This window comes from Scyliorhinus torazame, chromosome 1 (assembly GCF_047496885.1).
Source record: "Scyliorhinus torazame isolate Kashiwa2021f chromosome 1, sScyTor2.1, whole genome shotgun sequence".
NCBI classification, from domain to species: Eukaryota; Metazoa; Chordata; class Chondrichthyes; order Carcharhiniformes; family Scyliorhinidae; genus Scyliorhinus; species Scyliorhinus torazame.
In genome coordinates, this window is record NC_092707.1 from 150,802,743 (window position 1) to 150,826,917 (window position 24,175).

At 51.4% G+C, this 24,175-nt stretch overlaps 1 protein-coding gene across 4 annotated transcripts in view; it reads left to right on the forward strand.

Annotated features, from left to right (window-relative positions):
• Positions 1-24,175, forward strand: part of LOC140414958 (protein lin-28 homolog A-like) — a 104,436-nt gene that overhangs the window by 56,560 nt on the left and 23,701 nt on the right. For all 4 annotated transcript variants that reach the window (XM_072501019.1, XM_072501022.1, XM_072501020.1 and 1 more), the window contains exon 3: positions 6,688-6,872. In XM_072501019.1, the coding sequence (XP_072357120.1) occupies positions 6,688-6,872 (185 nt within the window). The remainder of the gene's footprint in view (positions 1-6,687; positions 6,873-24,175) is intronic.

Genomic DNA, 24,175 nt, shown 5'->3' on the forward strand with positions numbered 1-24,175 from the left:
TTCTTAATAAGTCTCCCATGTGGGCCCTTGTCAAATGCTTTGCTGAAATCCATGTAAACTACATCAACTGCCCTATCCTCTCCTATACACCTAGTCACATGCTCAAAAAGTTCAATAAAATTTGTTAGGTATGACCTCCCTCTGACAAAGCCATGCTGACTATTTCTGATCAAACCTTGTCCCCTCTCCAAGTGGAGATGGATTCTCTCCTTCAGAATTTTCTCGAGTAGTTTCCCTACCACTGACGTGAGACTCACTGGTTTGCACTTTCCTGGCTTCTCTCTACAACCTTTCTTAAATAGTGGTGTCATAATATGCAGACATGCAGCTAATGAACACATAGAATAGGACACGACCAATGAGCAGTCAGGACACTCGGGGTGGTATCTCACTATAAAAGGGATGAGTCACTCACACCCCGCCTCTTTCCACAGACCAACATCGACAGAGTGAGACAGGGTGTATCCTCAGCATTTTAATCGCTATTCCCAGTGCAAAATGGCAGAAAATTAGAGACTAGCCTCCCACGAGGCGGAGAGTCTGCAGGCCATCTCCCAGATGCAGCGCCTCAACATTGACAAAAACGGCCATTTTGCGCGCTCTTCCCGGGGCCCGACGCATGTGCGATGCGAACGGGATAACGAAGTGGCCGAAACCCGCACTGCGCAGGTGCAGACATCTGAGAACCGCACCGCACATGTGCAACGACGCACGGAGTGTCAGGACGCCAACGTCATGGCGTGTTCGAACTGTGGCACCGCCCATTTAAAGAAACACTGCCCTGCAAGAGGCAGACGCTGTTTAAACTGCGGGAAGCCAGGCCACTATGCAGCCCTGTGCAGATCTGCACCACAAGTCAGGAGCCAGCACTCCCAATTCCGACAACGGCGCATCCGGAGTGTGCAACAACGCCTACAGGATTCTGATCCCGGCAGTGCAACGGATCCAGATGATGAATGCTTGGACAACGCCTACCGTGTGGGCATTATTACAACATGTGAATATGCCACACCAGACACATCGCAAGTCCAATCCATCCTAGCTGTGGATTCCGAGGACGAATGGCAAGCAGCGATGAAGGTCGACCACTGCCCCCATCCAGTTCAAGTTGGACACAGGGGCCTCTGCCAACCTCCTCTCACAGGCAGACTTCAGACGCATTAAGAAGCCCCCCACGGTCCTTCCAGCTGCCTGCAAGCTCCTGGATTACAAAGGGAATGCCATCATGGCCCTGGGATCCTGCCATCTGCATATATCCAACTGACACACACAAGCACGGTTACGCTTTGAAATTGTTAAGCCTGACAGGACATCCCAACTAGGTGCACACGCCTGCAAGCAGCTGAACCTCATTCAAAGGGGTTAACACCTCAACATCCTCCCATGTGGATCTTCAGGCCGGCATCGACGACATCCTCGCCCAGTATCCAAATATGTTCAACGGGATGGGCACGCCGCCGTATCGATGCAAGATTCAGCTACGACTTGATGCCAAGCCAGTGGTCCATGCACCACGACGAGTACCTGCTCCACTGAGAGAGCGCCTGAAGGCACAGCTCAAGGATCTTCAGCAAAAAGGCATCATATCCAAGGTCACCGAACCGACTGACTGGGTCAGTTCGATGGTTTGCGTAAAGAAGCCTTCGGGGGACCTGCGCATCTGCATTGATCCCAAGGATCTCAATAAGAATATAAATCGGAAACACTACCCCATCCCGAAGCGGGAGGAACTCACGAGTGAGATGGCACACATGCGCTTCTGCACCAAATTGGATGCATCACAGGGATTTTGGCGAGTCCAGCTGGAAGAGTCCAGCAGAAGGCTCTGCACCTTCAACACGCCTTTTGGCAGATACTGCTACAATCGCATGCCGTTTGGCATCATCTCGGCATCGGAGATACTCCATCACATCATGGAGCAGAAAATGGAAGGCGTTGAAGGGGTTCGTGTGTACGTGGACGACATCATCATATGGTCCATGACCTCTGAAGAACATGTGTCCCGTCTCGAGAAGGTATTCCGCCGTGTACATGCCAACGGCCTAAAGTTAAACAGGTCCAAATGTTGTTTTGGCACATCGACACTCAAGTTCCTAGGCGACCAGATCTCACAGCAGGTGTGCTCCCGGACACAGACAAAATCAAGGCCATCGAGGCGATGAAGGTCCCTGAGGACAAAAGGCGGTGCTGCGCTTCTTGGGTATGGTCAATTTTCTGTGCAAGTTCATTCCAAACATGGCCACACACACCACATCACTGGTGAAAAGGGCAACTGCCTTTGAGTGGAAGGCGGCACACCAGACAGAGTGGCTGGAGCTGAAAGCCAAGCTCACCACTGCACCAGTCCTGGCATTCTTCGACCCGGCCCGGGAGACAAAGATATCCACAGATGCAAGTCAGGATGGCATCGGTGCAGTGTTGCTTCAACGAAATGACACATCATCCTGGGCACCAGTAGCCTACGCATCAAGGGCGATGACGCCCACTGAAACCAGATATGCTCAAATTGAGAAGCAGTGCTTGGGTCTTCTCACCGGCATTCTCAAATTTCATGATTATGTCTACGGCCTGCCGACATTCACTGTCGAGACGGATCATAGGCCTCTGGTCCACATCATCCACAAGGACCTGAATGACATGACGCTCGGTTGCAGAGAATCCTGCTTAAACTTAGGAGGTATGACTTCAACTTGGTGTACACACCTGGCAAGGAGCTCATCATCGCTGATACATTGTGCCGCTCTGACACGTTGCCCAGTGAGCCGCTGGAGATCATCCAGCACATCGAATCGCAGGTGCAGCTGTGTGCTAGCACTCTCACAGCGACAGATGAGAAGGTAGTTCTCATCCGTGATGAGACAGCCAAAGACCCCCTCTTGCAGCGCGTCATCCACAACATCACCAATGGCTGGCAGAAAGGGCAGAGCCCACAATTTTACAATGTGAAGGATGACCTGACGGTGATTGATGGTATCCTCCTCAAGCTGGACAGGATTGTCATTCCGCTCAGTCTCCAGAGCTTGGTGCTGCACCAGATTCATGAGGGTTACCTGGGTGTCGAGAAGTACAGACGCAGAGCCCGGCAAGCTGTCTACTGGCCCGGCATCAGCCAGGACATCACAAACATGGTCCTGACTGTGCTACCTGTCAGCGGTTCCAGCCAGCGCAGAGCAAGGAGATGCTCCCAACAGCATGACATAGTGACCTCTCCGTGGTCCAAGGTTGCATCGACTTTCATGCGAATGGTCGCGACTACGTATTGATCATAGACTATTTCTCGAATTACCCTGAGGTGCTGAAGCTCCCGGACCTCACCTCTCGGACCGTCATTAAAGCCTGTAAGGAGCCGTTCCTAAGGCATGGCATCCCAATCACCATCATGAGCGACAATGGGCCGTGCTTTAGCAGTCGAGAATGGTCCACGTTTGCCAAGTCATACAGTTTCTAGCATGTCACCTCCAGTCCGCACTATCCGCAGTCCAATGGAAAAGTCATTATGAAACAGCTCATCTGCAAGGCCGCGGACTCTGCTTCCGACATACACTCTGCACTGCTTGCGTACAGGGCGACTCCATTGTCCACTGGCATGTCGCTGGCTCAACTCCTTATGAACAGGGACCTGCGGACGACGCTTCCAGCCATACACCTGCCCAACCTGGGATCACCTCCCGGTGCTGCAGAAGATGCAGCAGCTCAGAGACCGTCAAAAGCAGGGCTATGATGCCCATGCCACCGATCTGGCCGTGCTATCCCCGGCAGACACTGTCAGGATCAAGATATCGGATGGTGGGTGGTCTGCCCCGGCTGTCGTTGTTCCACAGGCCGCGCCCCGCTCTTATCTTGTACGTATGGCTGATGGCTCATTCGTGCAAAGGAATCGACGGGCACTGCGCAAAGTTGCCAGCCCGCAACCACTTTCTCCTCCATTTCCATATGTTGAATTGCCACCTCCTGATACCTCGCACCATGAGGCCACCAGTCAGCCTTCCATCCCGCCTGTCAAGGCGCCGTTGTCCCCTCCGTCACCTCTCCGGTGGTCAACCAGGATCAGACGCAAGCCTCAGAGACTGGACTTGTGAACGTTTGTTTTGTTTGCTCTGTTCTGTTGTCCTCCGTCAGCCACATTAGACAGACTCATTCACATGTAAATGCATTCACATACGCCAACAAAACATTAAAAAAAAGGGGAGATGTCATGATATGCAAACATGCAGCTAATGAACACACATAGAATAGGACACGACCAATGAGCAGTCAGGACACTCAGAGGTGGTATCTCACTATAAAAGGGGTGAGGCACTCACACACCGCCTCTTTCCACAGGCCAACATCTACAGAGTGAGACGGGGCGGAATTCTCCCCCCCCCCCCCGCCACGCCGGGTGGGAGAATCGCCCGGGCGCCGCGCGAGTCCCGCCACGCTGCCCCGACGCCCGCACGCGATTCTCCCACCTCCCCCAAACCGGCGCGGCGCGAATCACGGCAGGCCGCTGGGAGAATCGCCGCATGCCATTGGTAATGGGCGAGCGGCGATTCTCTGGCCCGGATGGGCCGAGCGGCCTGCCCAACACGACAGGTTCCCGCTGGCGCCATCCACACCTGGTCGCTGCCGGCGGGAACGCTGGGGGGGGGGGGGCCTGTGGTGGTGGGGGGGGGGGGGCGAGGGGGGTTCCTGCACCGGGGGGGGGGGGGGGGGGGCTTAAAAGGGGTCTGGTCTGCGATCGGTGCCCACCGATCGGCGGGCCGGCCTCTCTGAAGGAGGACCTCCTTTCCTCCGCTGCCCCGCAAGATCCATCCGACATCTTCTTGCGGGGTGGCCGCGGGGAGGACAGCAGCCGTGCATGCGCGGGCGTCGTCATTTACGCGGCGCCGGTCGCGTCATTTATGCGGTGCCGCTTTTACACGGCGCCAAGGCCCGGCACGCGTAAATGACACGGCGCCGCTCATAGCCCCCCCGGGGCAGGAGAATAGGGGGCTGGGAACGGCCTCCGACGCCGGAGTGAAACACTCCGGATTTCACTCCGGCGTCGGGACTTAGTCTCCTGATGGGAGGAGAATTGCGCCCAGGGTGTATCCTCAGCATCACACTTCAGCACGTGGCTTTAGAGCAAGGCCGGTTCAGTTAGACTGAGTTACTACATTTAGATTAGCAGAGAGTCGAACGCATTGAGAACTGTGCTAATCGTTCAATAAAACACATTGAACTCACTTCAAAGTCTGGAGCAACTTTTACTCAAAACTGCATCAAGTGGCAGCTTGTGTTATTCCAAATTACATAACACAACAAGTGGGACCACGTTAGCTGTTCTCCAGTCCACTGCAATCTCCTCCCTCGCCTCTCACAGCATCCTGAGACACAGTTCTTCCGGACCTGGAGACTTGTCCACTCTTAAGACTGCCAACACCTCCAATACCTTGTCACTCACTATGACAATTTGCTCAACAGCCTCCCAGTCTCTCTCCCTGAGTTCCATATCTACCTTCTCATTCTCATGGGTGAAGACAGATGTGAAATATTCCTACCAATGTCCCCTTGCTCCACCCACAGATTTCCCCCTTGGTCCCTACCGGGCTCTACTCTTTCCCTGATTTCCTCTTCCCATTGAGATACTTATCTTGGGATTTCCCGACTTTTACCAGCCAGAAATTTCTCATATCCCCTCTTTGCTCCTCTAATTGCTTTCTTAAGCTCCATCCAGCACTTTCTGTACTCCATTAATGCCTCCGCTGATTTTCTCCCCTTGTATTTGCTAAAAACCTCTCTTGTCCTTCTCATCTTATCCTGAATTGCTGGACCATGAGTCATACTCTTCTTCTGGAATGAAAAGTCACCGAAAATTGCCATGTAACTTGTGGTTATACTCAAGTATTTCCAAACAAATCGTGGCGTGCCTTATGGTTGGGTGCATTTTATAGTTTGGCAATTCTGATACTTTTCTAATTTAGTGCATCATTGTTGGTGCTTTGGATTTGATATCCATAGAAACCCTACAGTGCAGAAGGAGACCATTCGGTCCATCGAGTCTGCACCAATCCTCTGAGAGAGCAGCAGACCTAGGCCCACTCACCTGCCCCATCCCCGTGACCCTGTAACCACACTTAACCTGCATATCTTTGGACACTATGGGGCAATTTAGCGCGACTAATCCATCTAACCTGCACCACTTTGGACTGTGGGAGGAAACCGGAGGACCCGGAGGAAATCCACGCAGACATGGGGAGAACGTGCAAACTCCACACAGACAGTCACCCAAGTCCAGAATTATTCCCGGGTCTCTGGTGCTGTGAGGCAGCAGTGCTATCCACTGTGCTACCATGTCACCCCCAATAGATCCACCAATACACTTTAATATGGACACTTCTATACCTGCCTATATTGCACATCCGCAATTGGGAATATTGCTGAAGTTTGCAACCGGTATTGCAAACTGAACTGCACGTAGACATTCTGGTGACAAAGCTCTGAGATTGGGACAACCGCCTAGCTCACACTATGTAAGTCGGAATCTGCTGGGGTAAGATGTCATCCACTGTTGTCTTTACTGCACTCCTCACTGTTTTCAATTCAGGAAATTTGGGGAGTTGCTTTGGGATTAAATAAAACCTTTGGGAGATTTGGTGCTTTTGATTTCATTCCAAATGTCAGCAAATTTTTTTTTTACCATTTTCTCTGGGCAATGTTTTTCAGAGCAAGCTTCATATGGATGGCTTTCGCAGTTTGAAAGAGGGAGAGCCGGTGGAGTTTACATTTAAGAAATCTTCCAAAGGTCTGGAATCGATACGGGTAACAGGCCCCGGTGGCACATCCTGCATCGGGAGTGAAAGGAGGCCTAAAGGGAAGAACGTGCAAAAGCGAAGGCCCAAGGGAGACAGGTGAGGTGGAATGAGGGAACAGTGGGGTGGTGTTGGGGGGCGGGGGGGGGGCGCTGCTTCTTGGCAGCAACAAGGTATTATCCTATCTCTGGTCCTTAAATAACATTACTTTACAAATTGTGCCGAGAGTGAGTTAGCTAACAACAAATAATAACCTGAATTTAGATAGCACCTTTAACATTGTCAAATATCGCAAATGGGGATTGGGGAAAAGACCGAGAGAGAATGGGGGGGGGGCAGAGTGAAGAAAAACTGGTCGTCACTGTACCCAATTTCTGGGAGAGGGCAACATCACTCCCTCCAAAGACACCTGAAAGAAGCCCAACCCTCGAGAGAGCCAGAGAATTTCATAGCCATTATAACTGAGATGGCAGACAGGGGGCGCGATTCTCCGACCCCCCGCCGAGCCGGAGAATCGGTGGGGGCCGCGCAAATCGTGCCCCGACGCCGGGACACCATTCTCCTGCCCGTGAGAAAATGGGCTGGCGCGCATGGCGTCGGGCCGCACGGAGAATCGCCGCAAACGGCCTTAGCGGTGATCCTCCAGCAGCGGCGTGAATCTCCGGCCCGGATGGGCCGAGCGGCCGTCCAAAAAAAAGTCCGAGTCCCGCCGGTGCCGTTCTAACATGCCCTGAGCCGGCGGGACCTCGGGGTTGAAGGATCCGGGGGGCGGCCTGTTGGGGGAGGGGGGTCCAACCCCGAGCAGGCCCTCTGTAGTGGCCTGGCCCGCGATCGGGGGCCACCGACCGACAGGCCGGCCTCTCTGGCTGCGGACCTCTTTTCTTCCCTGCCGGCTCCTGGATCCCTGCGGCATTTGGCGTCGGGGCAGGCATGGGGATGACGGCCAGTGCGCACGCGCTAGTTGGCGCCGGCCCAACTGTGCCTGCGCGGACCCGGCGGTGTCGGGTCGACCCCGGGACCGGCAGCTGGAGCGGCGTGAGCCGCGCTGGCCCCCCCCTGGACCCGAGAACCGGCGCCGGTGCCAGAGTAAAGTACTTCCATTTTGGCGCCAGTGCCGGCACTCTGGCGCTGAACCAGAGATTCGCGGCCAGGGCCTTAGGTTCACAACAATATAAAACTTGGAGTCTATAACAAGATTACAATGGTTGGAGAATATTACACAGTAGATATTACACGGGTTGGAGTGTTGGGCATTATGAAGTTGTAATGATGTCAAACAGTGAAAGTAAGGACTGATATAGTGACATTTTTTTAAATCTCAGCTGGTGTCTCTGATTTTAAATCCACAGGGTAGCTGAAATGAGTCCTACAGCACAAAAAGGGGATGTAGGAGTGGAAGTTGTGACTGTCTCTGACTGGCTGAGTGTAAACGAGATGTTGAGCGTGATCTACCAACTGTGTTGTGCCCGAACGGGAGTGCGGTGTGGACGGTAGATGCCGGGAGAGGCCTCCCACGGGCATTCTGACAGCTGCTACGTCTCACGAGATCTACCCAGATCTCAAGAGGTGTCGCGAACAGAATCCCGCCCACAATCGGCGGGACCAATCCTCGCACGCCTTAGTAGATTTAAAACCCGCTTGGGCATGCTGACCCAGGAACTATCGGATTCCCCATCTTTCAGCCTCCCCGGGGGTCCCTAGACAGGCGCCATTCAGTACTGACCACATAAAGGTGGACTGGGCAGAATGGCACCTGGGGGTGTCTCCTGGGTTTTGGAGGCCTTCGGGTGTTCAGGGACAGGGCAGGGTGCCCCCTGGCTCTCTCCCTTGAATGCGGGCACATTGACACAGCCAGGCTGGCACCTTCGCACTGCCACCCAGGCACCTTGGCAGGAGCACTTGCAGGGTTGCTGTGCCAGGGTGCCCAAGTGCCAGAGTGGCATTGCTAAGGGTCATTGCCAGAGGGGGGCCATGCACATGAAACGAATGTGTGGGGGGTTTCTGCAGGATGGGGGAGGAGTGTGAAGGGTGGGTATGAAGGAGCATCAGGAAGGTCGAGGGGGTGAAAGGAGGGGGTCCTGGAAGGGGGGGGTGTGAAAGGGGGCGTGGGAAGCCCTGAAAAGTGGGGAATCCCCCCATAGCGAGGTTGTGTGGGGAGGGGTGACATTGCCCATTTGTGTGGGGAGGGGTGACATTGCCCATTGGTGGGGGGTATGGGAGCCCCACAAGCGCTCTTAGAGATTAGAACACCCTTTCAAAACAGTCGTCTGATCTCTGAGGAGCCGTTCTGGCCAATGAGTTCAGCTCTCCAGTGATTACTATAATTTGAAGTCTGGGCTTGACTGGGGGGAAACTCCCCAGGGCCTAAAAATGTGACTAAGTGTGGTTACAGTAAGAAGTTTTACAACACCAGGTTAAAGTCCAACAGGTTTGTTTCGATGTCACTAGCCTTCGGAGCGCTGCTCCTTCCTCAGGTGAATGAAGAGGTATGCTCCAGAAACATATATATAGACAGATTCAAAGACGCCAGACAATGCTTGGAATGCGAGCATTAGCAGGTGATTAAATCTTTACAGATCCAGAGATGGGGTAACCCCAGGTTAAAGAGGTGTGAATTGTGTCAAGCCAGGACAGTTGGTAGGATTTTGCAGGCCAGATGGTGGGGGATGAATGTAATGCGACATGAATCCCAGGTCCCGGTTGAGGCCGCACTCATGTGTGCGGAACTTGGCTATAAGCTTCGGCGATTCTGCGTTGTCGCGCGTCCTGAAGGCCGCCTTGGAGAACGCTTACCCGGAGATCAGAGGCTGAATGCCCTTGACTGCTGAAGTGTTCCCCGACTGGAAGGAACATTCCTGCCTGGTGATTGTCGCGCGATGTCCGTTCATTCGTTGTCGCAGCGTCTGCATGGTCTCGCCAATGTACCACGCTTCGGGACATCCTTTCCTGCAGCGTATGAGGTAGACAACGTTGGCCGAGTCGCACGAGTATGTACCGCGTACCTGGTGGGTGGTGTTCTCACGTGTAATGGTGGTATCCATGTCGATGATCTGGCGCGTCTTGCAGAGATTGCCATGGCAGGGTTGTGTGGTGTCGTGGTCACTGTTCTGAAGGCTGAGTAGTTTGCTGCAAACAATGGTTTGTTTGAGGTTGCGCGGTTGTTTGAAGGCAAGTAGTGGGGGTGTGGGGATGGCCTTGGCAAGATGTTCATCTTCATCGATGACGTGTTGAAGGCTGTGAAGAAGATGTCGTAGTTTCTCCGCATCGGGAAAGTACTGGACGACAAAGGGTATTCTGCCGGTTGTGTCCCATGTTTGTCTTCTGAGGAGGTTGGTGCGGTTTTTTGCTGTGGCGCGTTGGAACTGTCGATCGATGAGTCGAGCGCCATATCCCGTTCGTACGAGGGCATCTTTCAACGTCTGTAGATGTCTGTTACGCTCCTCATCGTCTGAGCAGATCCTGTGTATACGGAGAGCTTGTCCATAGGGGATGGCTCCTTTAATGTGTTTAGGGTGGAAGCTGGAGAAGTGGAGCATCGTGAGGTTATCCGTGGGTTTGCGATAAAGCGAAGTGCTGAGGTGACCATCCTTGATGGAGACGAGTGTGTCCAAGAATGAACTGATTTTGGAGAGTAGTCCATGGTGAGTGTCAGAACAGTGACCACGACACCACACAACCCTGCCATGGCAATCTCTGCAAGACGTGCCAGATCATCGACATGGATACCACCATTACACGTGAGAACACCACCCACCAGGTACGCGGTACATACTCGTGCGACTCGGCCAATGTTGTCTACCTCATACGCTGCAGGAAAGGATGTCCCGAAGCGTGGTACATTGGCGAGACCATGCAGACGCTGCGACAACGAATGAACGGACATCGTGCGACAATCACCAGGCAGGAATGTTCCCTTCCAGTCGGGGAACACTTCAGCAGTCAAGCGCATTCAGCCTCTAATCTCCGGGTAAGTGTTCTCCAAGGCGGCCTTCAGGACGCGCGACAACGCAGAATCGCCGAGCAGAAGCTTATAGCCAAGTTCCGCACACATGAGTGCGGCCTCAACCGGGACCTGGGATTCATGTCGCATTACATTCATCCCCCACCATCTGGCCTGCAAAATCCTACCAATTGTCCTGGCTTGACACAATTCACACCTCTTTAACCTGGGGTTACCCCATCTCTGGATCTGTAAAGATTTAATCACCTGCTAATGCTCGTATTCCAAGCATTGTTTGGCATCTTTGAATTTGTCTGTATATATGTTTCTGGAGCATACCTCTTCATTCACCTGAGGAAGGAGCAGCGCTCTGAAAGCTAGTGACATCGAAACAAACCTGTTGGACTTTAACCTACTATACAGTCTCCAAGGGCAGCACGGTGGCGCAGTGTGTTAGCCCTGCTGCCTCACGGCGCCGAGGTCCCAGGTTCGATCCCGGCTCTGGGTCACTGTCCGTGTGGAGTTTGCACATTTTCCCCGTGTTTGCGTGGGTTTCGTCCCCACAACCCAAAGATGTGCAGGGTAGGTGGATTGGCCATGCTAAATTGCCCCTTAATTGGAAGAAAAATGAATTGGGTACACTAAATTTATTTTTAAAAAAACTATACAGTCTGTACAGATTTTCCCCCTTTTTTCATTCCCTCCCCGCGACGAACAGCCCCTCAAACACGGTCACAAACATCCCCCACCTTTCCTCAAACCCCCCTGAAGAGCCCCTTAACTCAATGCCAACCGCCACCCCAGCAAAATTTGCCGCTGTGCAATCAGAGAGGTGAAGGCCAAGACATCACCCTTCCTCCTCTCCATGAGCTCCAGCTTCTCTTAAACCCCAAATATCGCCACCAAAGGGTGCGGGTCCACCTCCTCCACTATCCTGGCTAAGACCGCGAACACTCCCGCCCAGAATCTTCTCAATTTTTCACAACCCCAAAAAATGTGCGTGAGATTCGCTGGCCCCCGCCCACACCTCTCACACTCATCTGCTACCCACTGAAAGAACCCACTCATTCTCGCCCGAGTCATATGCACCCTGTGCACCACCTTAAACTGTATCAGGCACATCCTTGCACAAAAGGAGATCCCGTTTACCCTACGTATTGCCCCACACTCCCCAATTGATCTCCCCTCCCAACTCCCCTTCCCATTTCTCCTTGATCTTCACCGCCCGCTCGCCTCCCTGCCCCTCCCCAGCCACTTGTATATAGCCCCAATTCTTCCCTCCCCTTCCACATCCGGAAGCAGCAGTCGCTCCAGCAGGGTGTACCCCAGCAACCTAGGGAATCCCCTCCAGACCTTTTGTGCAAAGTCCCTAACCTGCAGATACCTGAACTCCTTCCCCCTCGGCAGCTCTACCCTCTCCTAAACAGGGGCTGTTTAGCACAGGGCTAAACCGCTGGCTTTGAAAGCAGACCAAGGCAGGCTAGCAGCATGGTTCAATTCCCGTAACAGCCTCCCCGAACAGGCGCTGGAATGTGGCGACTAGGGGCTTTTCACAGTAACTTCATTTGAAGCCTACTTGTGACAATAAGCGATTTTCATTCATTCATTCATTCCCTTAGCTCCTCCAGACTGGTGAACCCTTTCTCCAAATACAGATCCCTCACCTTGACCAGCCCCACTTCCCTCCACCTCCTGTATGCACTATCCATCCCCCTCGGCTCAAACCCATGATTCTCGCACAGTGACGTTAGCACTGACATCCCTTCCACCCTAAAATGCCTCTTCAACTGATTCTGTATCTTCACCGTGGACTGCACCACCGGGCTCCCTGAATACCTACTCGGAGCCGTTGGCAAAGCTGCCATCACCCTACCCTCAAACTAGACCCCTTACAAGACTCCTCCTTCATCCTAACCCACTTTACCCCTTCTCCTTCCCACCACCGCCGCCCTTGTCCACATACGCCGCCCAATGGTAATGAAGCAAGTTTGGTAATGCCAACCCCCCCTGCTGCCTCTGCCTCTGTCATCATAGATTATCATAGAATTTACAGTGCAGAAGGAGGCCATTCTGCCCATCGAGTCTGCACCGGCTCTTGGAGAGAGCACCGTACCCAAGGTCAACGCCTCCATCCTATCCCCATAACCCAGTAACCCCACCCAATACTAAGGGCAATTTTGGACACTAAGGGCAATTTATCATGGCCAATCCACCTAACCTGCACATCTTTGGGCTGTGGGAGGAAACCGGAGCACCCGGAGGAAACCCACGCACACACGGGGAGGATGTGCAGACTCCGCACAGACAGTGACCCAAGCCGGAATTTAACCTGGGACCCTGGAGCTGTGAAGCAATTGTGCTATCCACAATGCTACCGTGCTGCCCTCCCCACCCTCGGCACCTTCCCCGCCCATACAAAGTCCGAAATGATCGTGTCCACTTCCTGGAAAAAGGCCTTTGATATAAAGATCAGGAGAGCCTGAAAGATAAACAAAAACCTTGGCAGAATATTCATTTTCACCACTTGGACCCTCCCTGCCAACGTTAGGTGCAGTGTATCCCACCTCTTAAGATCCTCCCTGGCCTCCACCAGCTTCATTAAGTTGCACTTATGGAGCCCTGTCCATTCCCTCGCTACCCAAATCGCCAAATACCTAAACCTATTCCTTGCTACCGAAAATGGCAACCCCCTAAATTAGCCCACTGTCCCAGCTCATTCACCGGGAATACCTTGCTTTTCCCTACATTCAATCATTCAATTGAGACCCACGCAGACATGGGGAGAATGTGCAAACTCCACACAGCCAGTGACCCGGGACTGGGATCGAACCCGGGTCCTCGCCACTGTGAGGCAGCAGTGCTAACCATTGCGCCACCGTGCTGCCCACAAGTTCATGAGCACTACCGCCGAGATGACACTGAAAACCTCTCTCTAACAAACCCGTCACATTCCACCTAACTATCCTAACTGAGGGTCTCTCATCCCAACCCACACCCCTCCTATCCGCCATCATCATAACTCTGGGCCCAGGGCAGTACAGTGGCACAGTGGTTAGCACTGCTCACAGCGCCGAAGTCCCAGGTTCGATCCCAGCTCTGGGTCATTGTCCATGTGGAGTTTGCACATTCTCCCCGTGTTTACGTGGGTTTCATCCCCGCAACCCAAAGATGTGCAGGGTAGGTGGATTGGCTATGCTAAGTTGCCCCTTAATTGGAAAAAATGAATTGGGTACTCTAAATTTAATTTTAAAAAACTCTGGGCGCTGCCCGCTGGGCTTGGCCTGCCTCGGCCCTTTGTTGCCATCGAACCCTTCCCCCCTCCCGGAATCCCCCCATCCATTTCCTCGCGAAAACACCTAACCCAGTATCGATCCCCATCCCCCACTTTTTGCACCTCCTATGACCATCAAAACCTGTTCTACCAGACTCTTAAGGCCCAGCCCCTCCCCCCGCCACACTCCCGTTTACTGGCCAGCTTGAGCTAGCCAGTGTGGAGGACCCTGCCCAGGCTACACTCCCCTCCAATCCCTCCCAACAAAATCCCCTTCAACACACAACCCCAGTGTAAGTACACAAACCCCAAAGGTCCATCATTGCAAGAGAAAATCCCAACTCCTACCTTGTCCACATCGGCAACTTCAACTCATTTAGCACAAACACTGACATGAGACAAAAATAGAGCTATATACGATCCTCCATTCCCTCCTACCCTTAGTCCCATTTCTCACTCCTACCCCAGTCCTTCTGCCTTCATAAACGCTTCCACCACTTCCAACGTATCGAAATAAAAGTCTTTGGAGTTGTAGGTCACCCTCCACTTAGCTGGGTACACTATGCCGAACCGCATACCTTTGTCATACAGTGCCATTTTCACTCGGTCGAAGGCCGGCCGCCTCCTCGCCACCTCCAAGGTAAAGTTCTGGTATATACGTATACCAGCTCCAGCCCACTGCACTTCCTGCTTCTGCTTTGCCCAACTCAGGACCTTCTCCTTCATGCGGTACCTACGGAAACAAAAAAAATTTACTGCTCTTGGCGCCTTTGGTTTAGGCCTCCATGCACTATGAGCCGGATCCAGTTCGTACCAAGAGGGATCTGCCCCCTCCCCCAACAGCTCCGTCAACATCTTGGCAAAATACTCCGTCAGCCTCTGGTCCTCCACCCCCTCGGGCTGGCCCACGATCCTCAGATTTTGCCGCCTAGATTTGTTTTCCAGGTCCTCCACTTTGGCTTGCAGACTCTTGTTGGCCTCCACCACCGTCTGCAGCTCCTCACCCATCGAGGTGAGCTGATCGCTGTGCTGCGACAAGGCCTCTTCCACTCCCTTCAGTTTCTCACCCTGCTCTTGCACCTCGGCCGATATCCTCGACACCGCCGCCTTCACCGGAGCAATCGTCTCCTCCACCAGCATCTTCAATGCTGCCATCATCTCCTCCCTCATCACCTCCATGTGCTTTGCGAACTGTTTTCAAGTTCCAAAGCCAACACCATGGTCATCTTTTCTGCCGTGAACAGTGCGGCCCCACCCAGCGACCTAGCCTCTGCCATCTTTCCAGTTGCCAGGCAGACTCTTCCACTCATTGGCAAACCTTCATTCGCCCCCTTCTTCACGACTGCTTTCCTTTGGGTTTTGGAATTCCTTCTTCCTTATGTCTTCCTGCACTTATTTAATTAAAAATTGCCCCTGGGGACGGGCATTAAATTCTTTAAAAAAAATCAAGCCTCGAGCAGGAGCCATCCAATGTGTGACTTCCTCCTACATGCCGCCACCGGATGTCACCCAGGAGCTATTATTAAGGAAGTTATCACAGGGCACTTGGATAAGTTCAAGGTAAGCAAGTAGGTCAACATGGTTTTGTGAAAGAAAAATCGTGTTGACCCAACGTATTGGAGGTTTTGAGGAAGTAACATGAGTTGTGGATAAAGGGGAACTAGTGGACGCACTGTACTTATATTTTCAGATAGTATTAGATGCCACATCGTAGGTTGTTGGCGGCACGGTAGCACAGTCGTTAGCACAGTTGCTTCACAGCTCCAGGGTCCCAGATTCCCGGCTTGGTTCACTGTCTGTGCGGAGTCTGCACATTCTCCCCGTGTCTGCGTGGGTTTCCTCCGGGTGCTCCGGTTTCCTCCCACAGTCCAAAGATGTGCAGGTTAGGTCGATTGGCCATGATAAATTGCCCTTAGTGTCCAAAATGGTTACGTTGAGTTACTGGGCTACGGGGATAGGGTGAATGTGTTTGGATGGGATGCACTTTCCAAGGGCCGATGCAGACTCAATGGGCAAAATGGCCTCCTTCTGCGCAGTAAATTCTATGATTCTATGATCCTGTTGCAGAAAATAAAAGCTCATGGTATGGTGGGTATATGGATAGAAGATTGGATGGCTAACAAGAGAGTAGGCATAAATGTGTCTTTTTCAGGTTGGCAAAATATAATGATTGGTGTGCCACAGGGTTCAGTGCTGGGATCTCAATTACTGACAATTTATATAAATGACTTAGATGAAGCGATTGAAGGCATGATTGCCAAGTTTGCTGATACCACAAAGGTAGGCAGGAACGTAAGTTGTGAAGAGGACAGAAGGAGGCTACAAAAAGAGACAGATAGATTAAGTGAGTGAGCAAAGATCTGGCAAGTAGAGCATAATGTGAGAAAATGTGAAATTGTCCATTTTGACAGGAAGAAACAGGTGGGCAGCACGGTAGCACAGTGGGTAGCACTGTTGCTTCACAACTTCAGGGTCCCAGGTTCGATTCCCAGCTGGGGTCACTGTCTGTGGAGTCTGCACGTTCTCCCGTGTTTGCGTGGGTTTCCTCCGGTTGCTCTGGTTTCCTTCCACAGTTCAAAGACATGCAGGTTAGGTGGATTGGCCATGATGAAGTGGGCAGCACGGTAGCACAAATGGATAGCACTGTGGCTTCACAGCACTAGGGTCCCAGGTTCGATTCCCCACTGGGTCACTGTCAGTGCGGAGTCTGCACATTCTCCCTGTGTCTGCGTGGGTTTCCTCCGGGTGCTCCGGTTTCCTCCCACAAGTCCCGAAAGATGTGCTGTTAAACGAATTGGACATTCTGAATTCTTCCTCTGTGTACCCGAACAGGTGCCAGAATGTGGCGACTAGGGGATTTTCATAGTAACTTCATTGCAGTGTTAATGTAAGTCTACTTGTGACAATAAAGATTATTATCATTATAAAAATGAAGCATATTATCTAAATTATGAGAGATTACAGAGCTCTGAGTTGCAGAGGGATCTGGGTGTCCAAATTTATGAATTGCAAAAGACAATTACAGCTACAGCATGCAATTAAGAAAACTAATATAATGTTATAATTTATTATGAAGGGAATGAATACAAAAATAGGGTAGATATGATTCAGTTGTAAAGGGCACTGGTGAGACATCTAGCATACTGTGTACAGTATTGGTCACCTTATTTAAGGAAGGATGTAAATGTGTTGGAAGCAGTTTAGCGAACGATTATCAGATTAATACTTGGAATGGGTGGGTTGTCTTGTGAGGAAAGGTTGGGCAGTCTAGACTTGTACCCACTGGAGGTTAGAAGTGTAAGAGGCTACTTGATTGAAACATCGAGGATGCTGAGGGGCATTGGCAGAGTGGATGTGGAGAGGATGTTTCCTCTTGTTGTCACTGTTTTTTAAAATAAATTTAGAACATCCAATTATTTTTTTTCCCAATTAAGGGGCAATTTAGCGTGGCCAATCCACCTAACCTGCACATCTTTGGGTTGTGGGGGTGAAACCCACGCAGACATGGGGAGAATCTGTGAACTCCACGTGGACAGTGACCCAGGGCTGGGATTCGAACCCGGGTCCTCAGCGCCGTAGATAGCAGCACTAACCACTGTGCCAAGGGCTGCCCCGTTGTGGTCACTGCTTAAAGAGAAGAGGTCACCATTTAAAACTGAGATGAACTTTTTTAACTCGGAGGGTGTTTGGAACTCTCTTCCTGAAAAAATTATGGACGCAGATGGTTGGATTTTCTAGCCCTTCCCACAGGGTGATCGCCTGGTCCCGCCTCCCCTCCCCCGCAGCAGATTACTAGGCGGCAGGATGGGCGAGCCATGCAGACCTTGGTGGGACCAGGAGATCCCACTGGTGGCCAACAGCAAGACATCTCCGCCACCCAAAAATATGCGGTGGGAGAAGCTCGAAAATATTTTAAAGGCAGAGGTGGATAGATTCTTGGTAAGCAAGGTAACGGGGTTGGACGGGATGCTGATTTGAGATTACACTCAGACCAGCCAGGATCTTAGTAACTGTCAGAGCAGGCCCAAGGAGCTAAATGGCCTTCTCCTGCTCCTTGTTCACATGTTTACTTTACCAAAGTCGCTATATAAATGCAAGCTGTTATTGTTGACAGAGGGAGGCAGAAGGAGAGAAAGTCATAGAGAAAGAGAAATAAAGATAAACGGAGTGAATGAGAGAGATAGTGTGAGGGGAAAGAGGGAGGGAATTTCAATTACATGAGGGCTGAGCAAAAATAAGGTAGTGAGTGGTCAGGATAGTATGTAGTGATGCAGTGTGTCATCCCTGAGGGTGTGTACTTAGTTAGGGAAGAGCCCTTGTGACCTTATTCCTCCGTTATCAGTGTGATTGATTTTCATTTAATATTTCCATGGTGATTGAGACCAATGACATTGATTAATTGAGCCTCAACCACCATTGTATTTATTTACCAATTGAGTCTCATGAATTATTTATCCTGCATCACTTATTTTGTTGCCTTCAAGGGTCAGGAGGTGATGGTTAGTATCAGATGCCCATTCTGGAATGCCATTTTGTGGCTGCTTTATTTCATTGCTCTGTGGTCCATTCTGTTTTGAGGTTTTGTTCGTAACAGAGGGAATCCTACCATCGAGTCACAAAGAGTTGGAATGTTTTCCCTTCCAATTTCCAAGGGGCAGCACGGTGGCACAGTGGTTAGCACTGCTGCCTCACAGCACCCGGGACCTGGGTTCAATTCCGGCCTCTGGTTACAGTCTGTGTGGAGTTTGCACTTTCTCCCTGTGTCTGCTTGGGTTTCGTCTGGGTGCTCTGGTTTCCTCCCACAGTCCAAAGATGTGCAGGTTAGGTGGATTTACCATGATAAAATTGCCCCTAGGTGTCCAGGGATGCACATGTTAGATGGGGTTACGGGGTTAGGGCAGTGGAGTGAGCCTCTTCCTTTCAGAGGGTCGGTGCATACCCGATGGGCCGAACTGCTCTGTAAAGATTCTATGTTCTATGAATTTCTTGCCGACCTCCAGGCAAACCATTGGCTGCTGCCCATGTCCAGTCCCTGGCAGTGGTAGCCTTCGTGTGAGGTTTTATTTTCTGACCGCTTGCCTGCAGCCACTCTTGCCAGGCACCTCAGAATTAGAATTTGAATCATTGGAAACAAAGAATGATGTACGTTGATATAGCAGCTGGAATTCTGCGGCCATTGGGATTTCCTGTTTCCATCGGCAGAGCACCCCCGCCTGCAGGTTTCCTGGCAGTGTGGGACAGCTTCAGTGGAAAATCCCATTGATAAGCGGCGTGAGTAGAGAATCCCGCTACCAGTGACCGGCGCGCCACTGAGAAGCACACGGCTGGGGAACTGGAGAATCCAGTCTCGTGCCTTTCATGAGCTTGGAACGTCCCAAAGTGCTTTTCAACCAACAAAGTACTTTGGGAGTGTTGCAATGTAGGGATCACAGCAGCCAATATGCACGCAGCAAAATCCAAGAAAACAGTTGTGAGTTACCAACCCGATGACCTGATTTTTTAAGTGATGTTCTTTGAAGGCACCGGACAGAACTCTGCTGCTTTTCTTCAATGTGGAGTGGTTTGATGCTTTACGGCAGTGTTCTTCAAACTTTTTTTCCGGGGTCCCATTTTTACCAACGGGCCAACCTTCGGGACCCAACCCGGCCGACCTTTGCGACCCACGCCGACCGACCTTCGAGATCCACGCCGGCCGACATGCACAACCACCCGTTTTCTCTTACCTTGTTTGCTGCTGATAAAAATGGAGGAAATGGTTTTGGGTCCCTTTGGCACTCGTACACGCTCCTCTAATGGAACCTGTTGGATGAAGGTGAAGCGTTCCAGTGTCGGAAAGTATGGAGTCTCCATCTGTCCAAAGTCCCTTTAAAATTTTATCAAATAAATACCCCCGAATTTGTAAAAAAAATAATTAAATTAATAAAATAAATTTAAAAAATAAAAATGTAATGTATAAAATAAATGAATAAAATGAATAAACCCCACCCCCCCCGAAATTGTAAAACAAAAAGCTGCGACCGTTTAAAGAAAAAAGCGGCCGCACTGCGCGTGCTTGCCCGATCATCGGCTGATGATTTGGCACGCATGCACCGTGCGGCCGCATTATATTTACATGTTCGCGGCCATTTTGAAGGCCGTCTGCAGCCGGCGTTATTAACAGCCGGCTGCTGCGGCTGTTGCGCGCAGATTTGCGCGTTCGGGAGCGCCACGATGGACGGCTCCGCGACCCTCCCGACACCCGCCCGCGACCCGCCCACTGGTCAGGCCCCCGAGTTTGACAATGCCTGCTTTACGCCCCCCTGAGGCACAGACAACACCTTGTTTAACAGTTCATCTGATTTTGTGTTTGAGCCTTTGGGTTTTGAAGGGTGATCAAAAGGAAAAGGATTCGCTCGGGTAAAGTAACAATGGAACTATGTCCTCAGGTGGGGGAATCAAGGACGAGGGGACACACCAACTTCATTTAAATAAAAAAATATTTCATGGGAGGTGGGTTTTGCTGGCAAGGCCAGCATTTGTTGCCCACCCCTAATTGCCCTTAAATCACCAGGTTAAAGTCCAACAGGTTTAATCACCAATTAAATTTGTTGGACTTTAACCTGGTGTTCATAGAATCATAGAATTTACAGTGCAGAAGGAGACCATTCGGCCCATGGAGTCTGCACCGGCCCTTGGAATGAGCACCCTACCTAAGCCCTCACTCCACCGTATCCCCATAACCCAGTAAGTCCACCTATCCTTTTTGGACACTAAGAGCAATTTAGCATAGCCAATCCACTTAACCTTTGGACTCTTTGTTGTAAGACTTCTTACTGTGCGCACTCCAGTCCAACGGCAGCATCTCCACATCCTAATTGCCCTTGCACTACGTAATTTCTGGGGGCAGTTAAGAGCCAACCAAACTGCTGTGGGTCTGGAGTCCTTCCGTAAGGGATGTTAGTGAATCAGATGGGTTTTTGAGACAATCAATGATAATTTCATGATCACCATTGCAGTGATTAGATTTCATTACAGCTCAGCCAATCAGAAGCACTTCTTCACACAAAGGAGATCAGGAGCTCTCCTGCCCAAAAGGCTGTAACATATGAGAATCAATTTGAACTTTTAAGACTGAAATTGATAGATTTTTGTTGTGTAAGGGGCCAAGAGATAGGGAGCAATGATTGGTATACCAAGTTGAGGCACAGATCAGACATGATCTAATAGAATCATGGCAGTATGGGCAGCACGGTAGCACAGTCGTTCACGCAGTTGCTTCACAGCTCCAGGGTCCGAGGTTCGATTCCCAGCTTGGGCCACTGTCTGTGCGGAGTCTGCACGTTCTCCCCGTGTCTGTGCGGGTTTCCTCCGGGAGCTCCGGTTTCCTCCCACAGTCCAAAGATGTGCAGGTTAGGTGGATTGCTATGCTAAATTGCCCTTAGTGTCCAAAAAGGTTAAGTGGGGTTACTGGGTTACGGAAATAGGGTGGAGGTGTGGGCTTGGGTAGGGTGCTCTTTCCAAGGGCCGGTGCAAGCTCGATGGCCGATTGTTCTTTCTTAGCCAGGGACCTTACAGTTAATGGTTTAGGCAGGGCTGCCGTCCTTTGGTGATTAATGTAAATATAATGAGACCATTTTCCCTCAATAAGATTAAGCCACAGAATCAGACAAAGTGAACCACAGTAATGTTGCAATTCAGATTCAAGAGGTAATGTGCATTTGCAGGCCTGACACTGCTCCCTGTGTAAAACATGATGAGCAATGCCTGAGAATAATTTCAACGTCTGTTTTAATGAAAAATAATGTTTTATTACATGTTTTATGAATCCCAGAATTCAGCTTTTGCTCAATGGTTAGCTTCTTGCCTGAATCAGGAGACTACGAATTCACTCCAGAGACTTGAGCAATGCTCTGTGTGTGTGTACATCCATGAGAGATTGTGCGCGCGATTTAACTAAAACATTCCAAAGTGTCATTTTGGACGCAATTGACGGGGTGTTTCCCAATGGCCGTGCTGGCGAGATCGTGGTTCGTATTTAATGGCATCTAGTACAGGAAGTGAGCCCCCACGAGCTTCTCGCCGTTACTGGCTGTCTCGCCGTCTGATACACCATACTCACGCCTCAGTGTCTCGCCGCTAACAAGGGCGAGCTGCTTTTATTTATTTATTTATTAATTATAAATTTAGACTACACAATTATTATTTTTTTCCAATTAAGGGGCAATTTATCGTGGCCAATTCACTTAGCCTGCACATCTTTGGGTTGTGGGGGTGAAACCCACGCAGACATGGGGAGAGTGTGCAAACTCCACATGGACAGTGACCCAGGGCCGGGTTCGAACCCGGGTCCTCAGCGCTGCAGTCCCAGTGCTAACCCCTGCACCACATGCCACCCACAGGGGGAGGATCCTCGAGGTCCATCGTTATACCCCTCTTTGAGCCTTTCCAGAAAATTCTCTGGCTCTCAACCAATGAGATCTCGGGATGGGGGTCGCAACACACAAGGGAGTTGCTGATTGCAACTCTGCAGGCCACCAGGAACACCCCCCCAGTGGTCCATCCCTAGCTGTATTATTCGCACGTAATCTTACTCCATATATGGCAAATTGGGTGCCAGAAAGTCTAGCTTTATCTGGGCAACCCAAAACTATCGATCCATATGAATAGGGCCCATTGTCTCCTGAAGTCCTGGCAGTCTGTCTGTGTTCAATGTATTCGAACTTGGCCTGCCTGTGGTTCTGTCTGTGGTTTAATTTAAAATGTCCAGTTCTTAATTTAAAGTAACCAGCCTTATATCGGGCCTAAAATTTAGGTCACTGTCCATTTTTACCACAGAGGCCAACACTGCTGGGGTGGCGACCGCAGTGGAAAGCCTGAAGCACAAAGTCACCGTCTTGAGCAGTGGTGTCAAAGGCATGGCTCAGTTATGACAACCATCCCTGAGAGCCTCGACATCATGTCCCAGATGATGAGAGACATGTCCAGATGCAGGTGGACATTGCCAAGGCACTGCAGAGCGTGGCCTACTTGCTGAAGACCATCACTGAGAACGTTGACACCACGTTGCAGACGATGGGGAGCTGCCAGTACCGGCAGAGCCAGGTGACGCACAGTCCTCACTCCAGCCCACTCCAGCTGCCCCTCCGTCCCATGGAGGCCTCCAGGGCCCTACGGGCACGGTCAGGGGGGAGGAAGTGCTGGGGGCCAACCTGGGGTCTGTCACCAAGGAGACTCCAGTTCTTCCAAACCCCCCCTCCTGACTCGGCGCATTTCAAGGTCAGTGGGCAGAACAGGGTGACACAACAAAGCCAGTGACACCGGTAAGTTGGCCGGGACCCTTCAGAGGACGTCCGCCAAGGGCCTCAAAGGCCACAGGGCACAAAAAGCAGCAGGCTGCCTCCACTCCCCCACCCTCTGCAACCGTCACCCCCCCTTCCTCCTCCCCGGGCGTGATCCAAGGCCAAACCCTCCTGATGCAGACCCTGTTCAGAGGATGGGTGTGAGTGCACTGTCAGCTGTGGGGGGGGGGGGGGGGGAGGCGGAGACGAGCGTTGAATGTTCAGGGAGTGGCATAGAGGTTCAGGACAGTGATGGCCTTCATGGCCACAGGTAGCGGGTGCCGTCCTCCTCCTCCACGCGGTGCCAAGTCTGCGAGGACGTGGCATAGGTGCCGCACTGTCTCTTTGTTGAGATGGAGTCTCCTGCGGCACTTGGTGCTTGTCATCTCCTCGAAAGACCAACTAATTATAGGCCAGTGAGCTTAACTTCGGTAGTAGGGAAGATGCTGGAATCTATCATCAAGGTAGAAATAGCAAGGCATCTGGATGGAAATTGTCCCATTGGGCAGACGCAGCATGGCTTCATAAAGGGCAGGTCCTGCCTAACTAATTTAGTGGAATTTTTTGAGGACATTACCAGTGCGGTAGATAACGGAGAGCCAATGGATGTGGTATATCTGGATTTCCAGAAAGCCTTTGACAAGGTGCCACACAAAAGGTTGCTGCATAAGATAAAGATGCATGGCATTAAGGGGAAAGTAGTAGCATGGATAGAGGATTGGTTAATTAATAGAAAGCAAAGAGTGGGGATTAATGGGTGTTTCTCTGGTTGGCAATCAGTAGCTAGTGGTGTCCCTCAGGGATCAGTGTGGGGCTCACAACTATTCACAATTTACATAGATGATTTGGAGTTCGGGACCAAGGGCAATGTGTC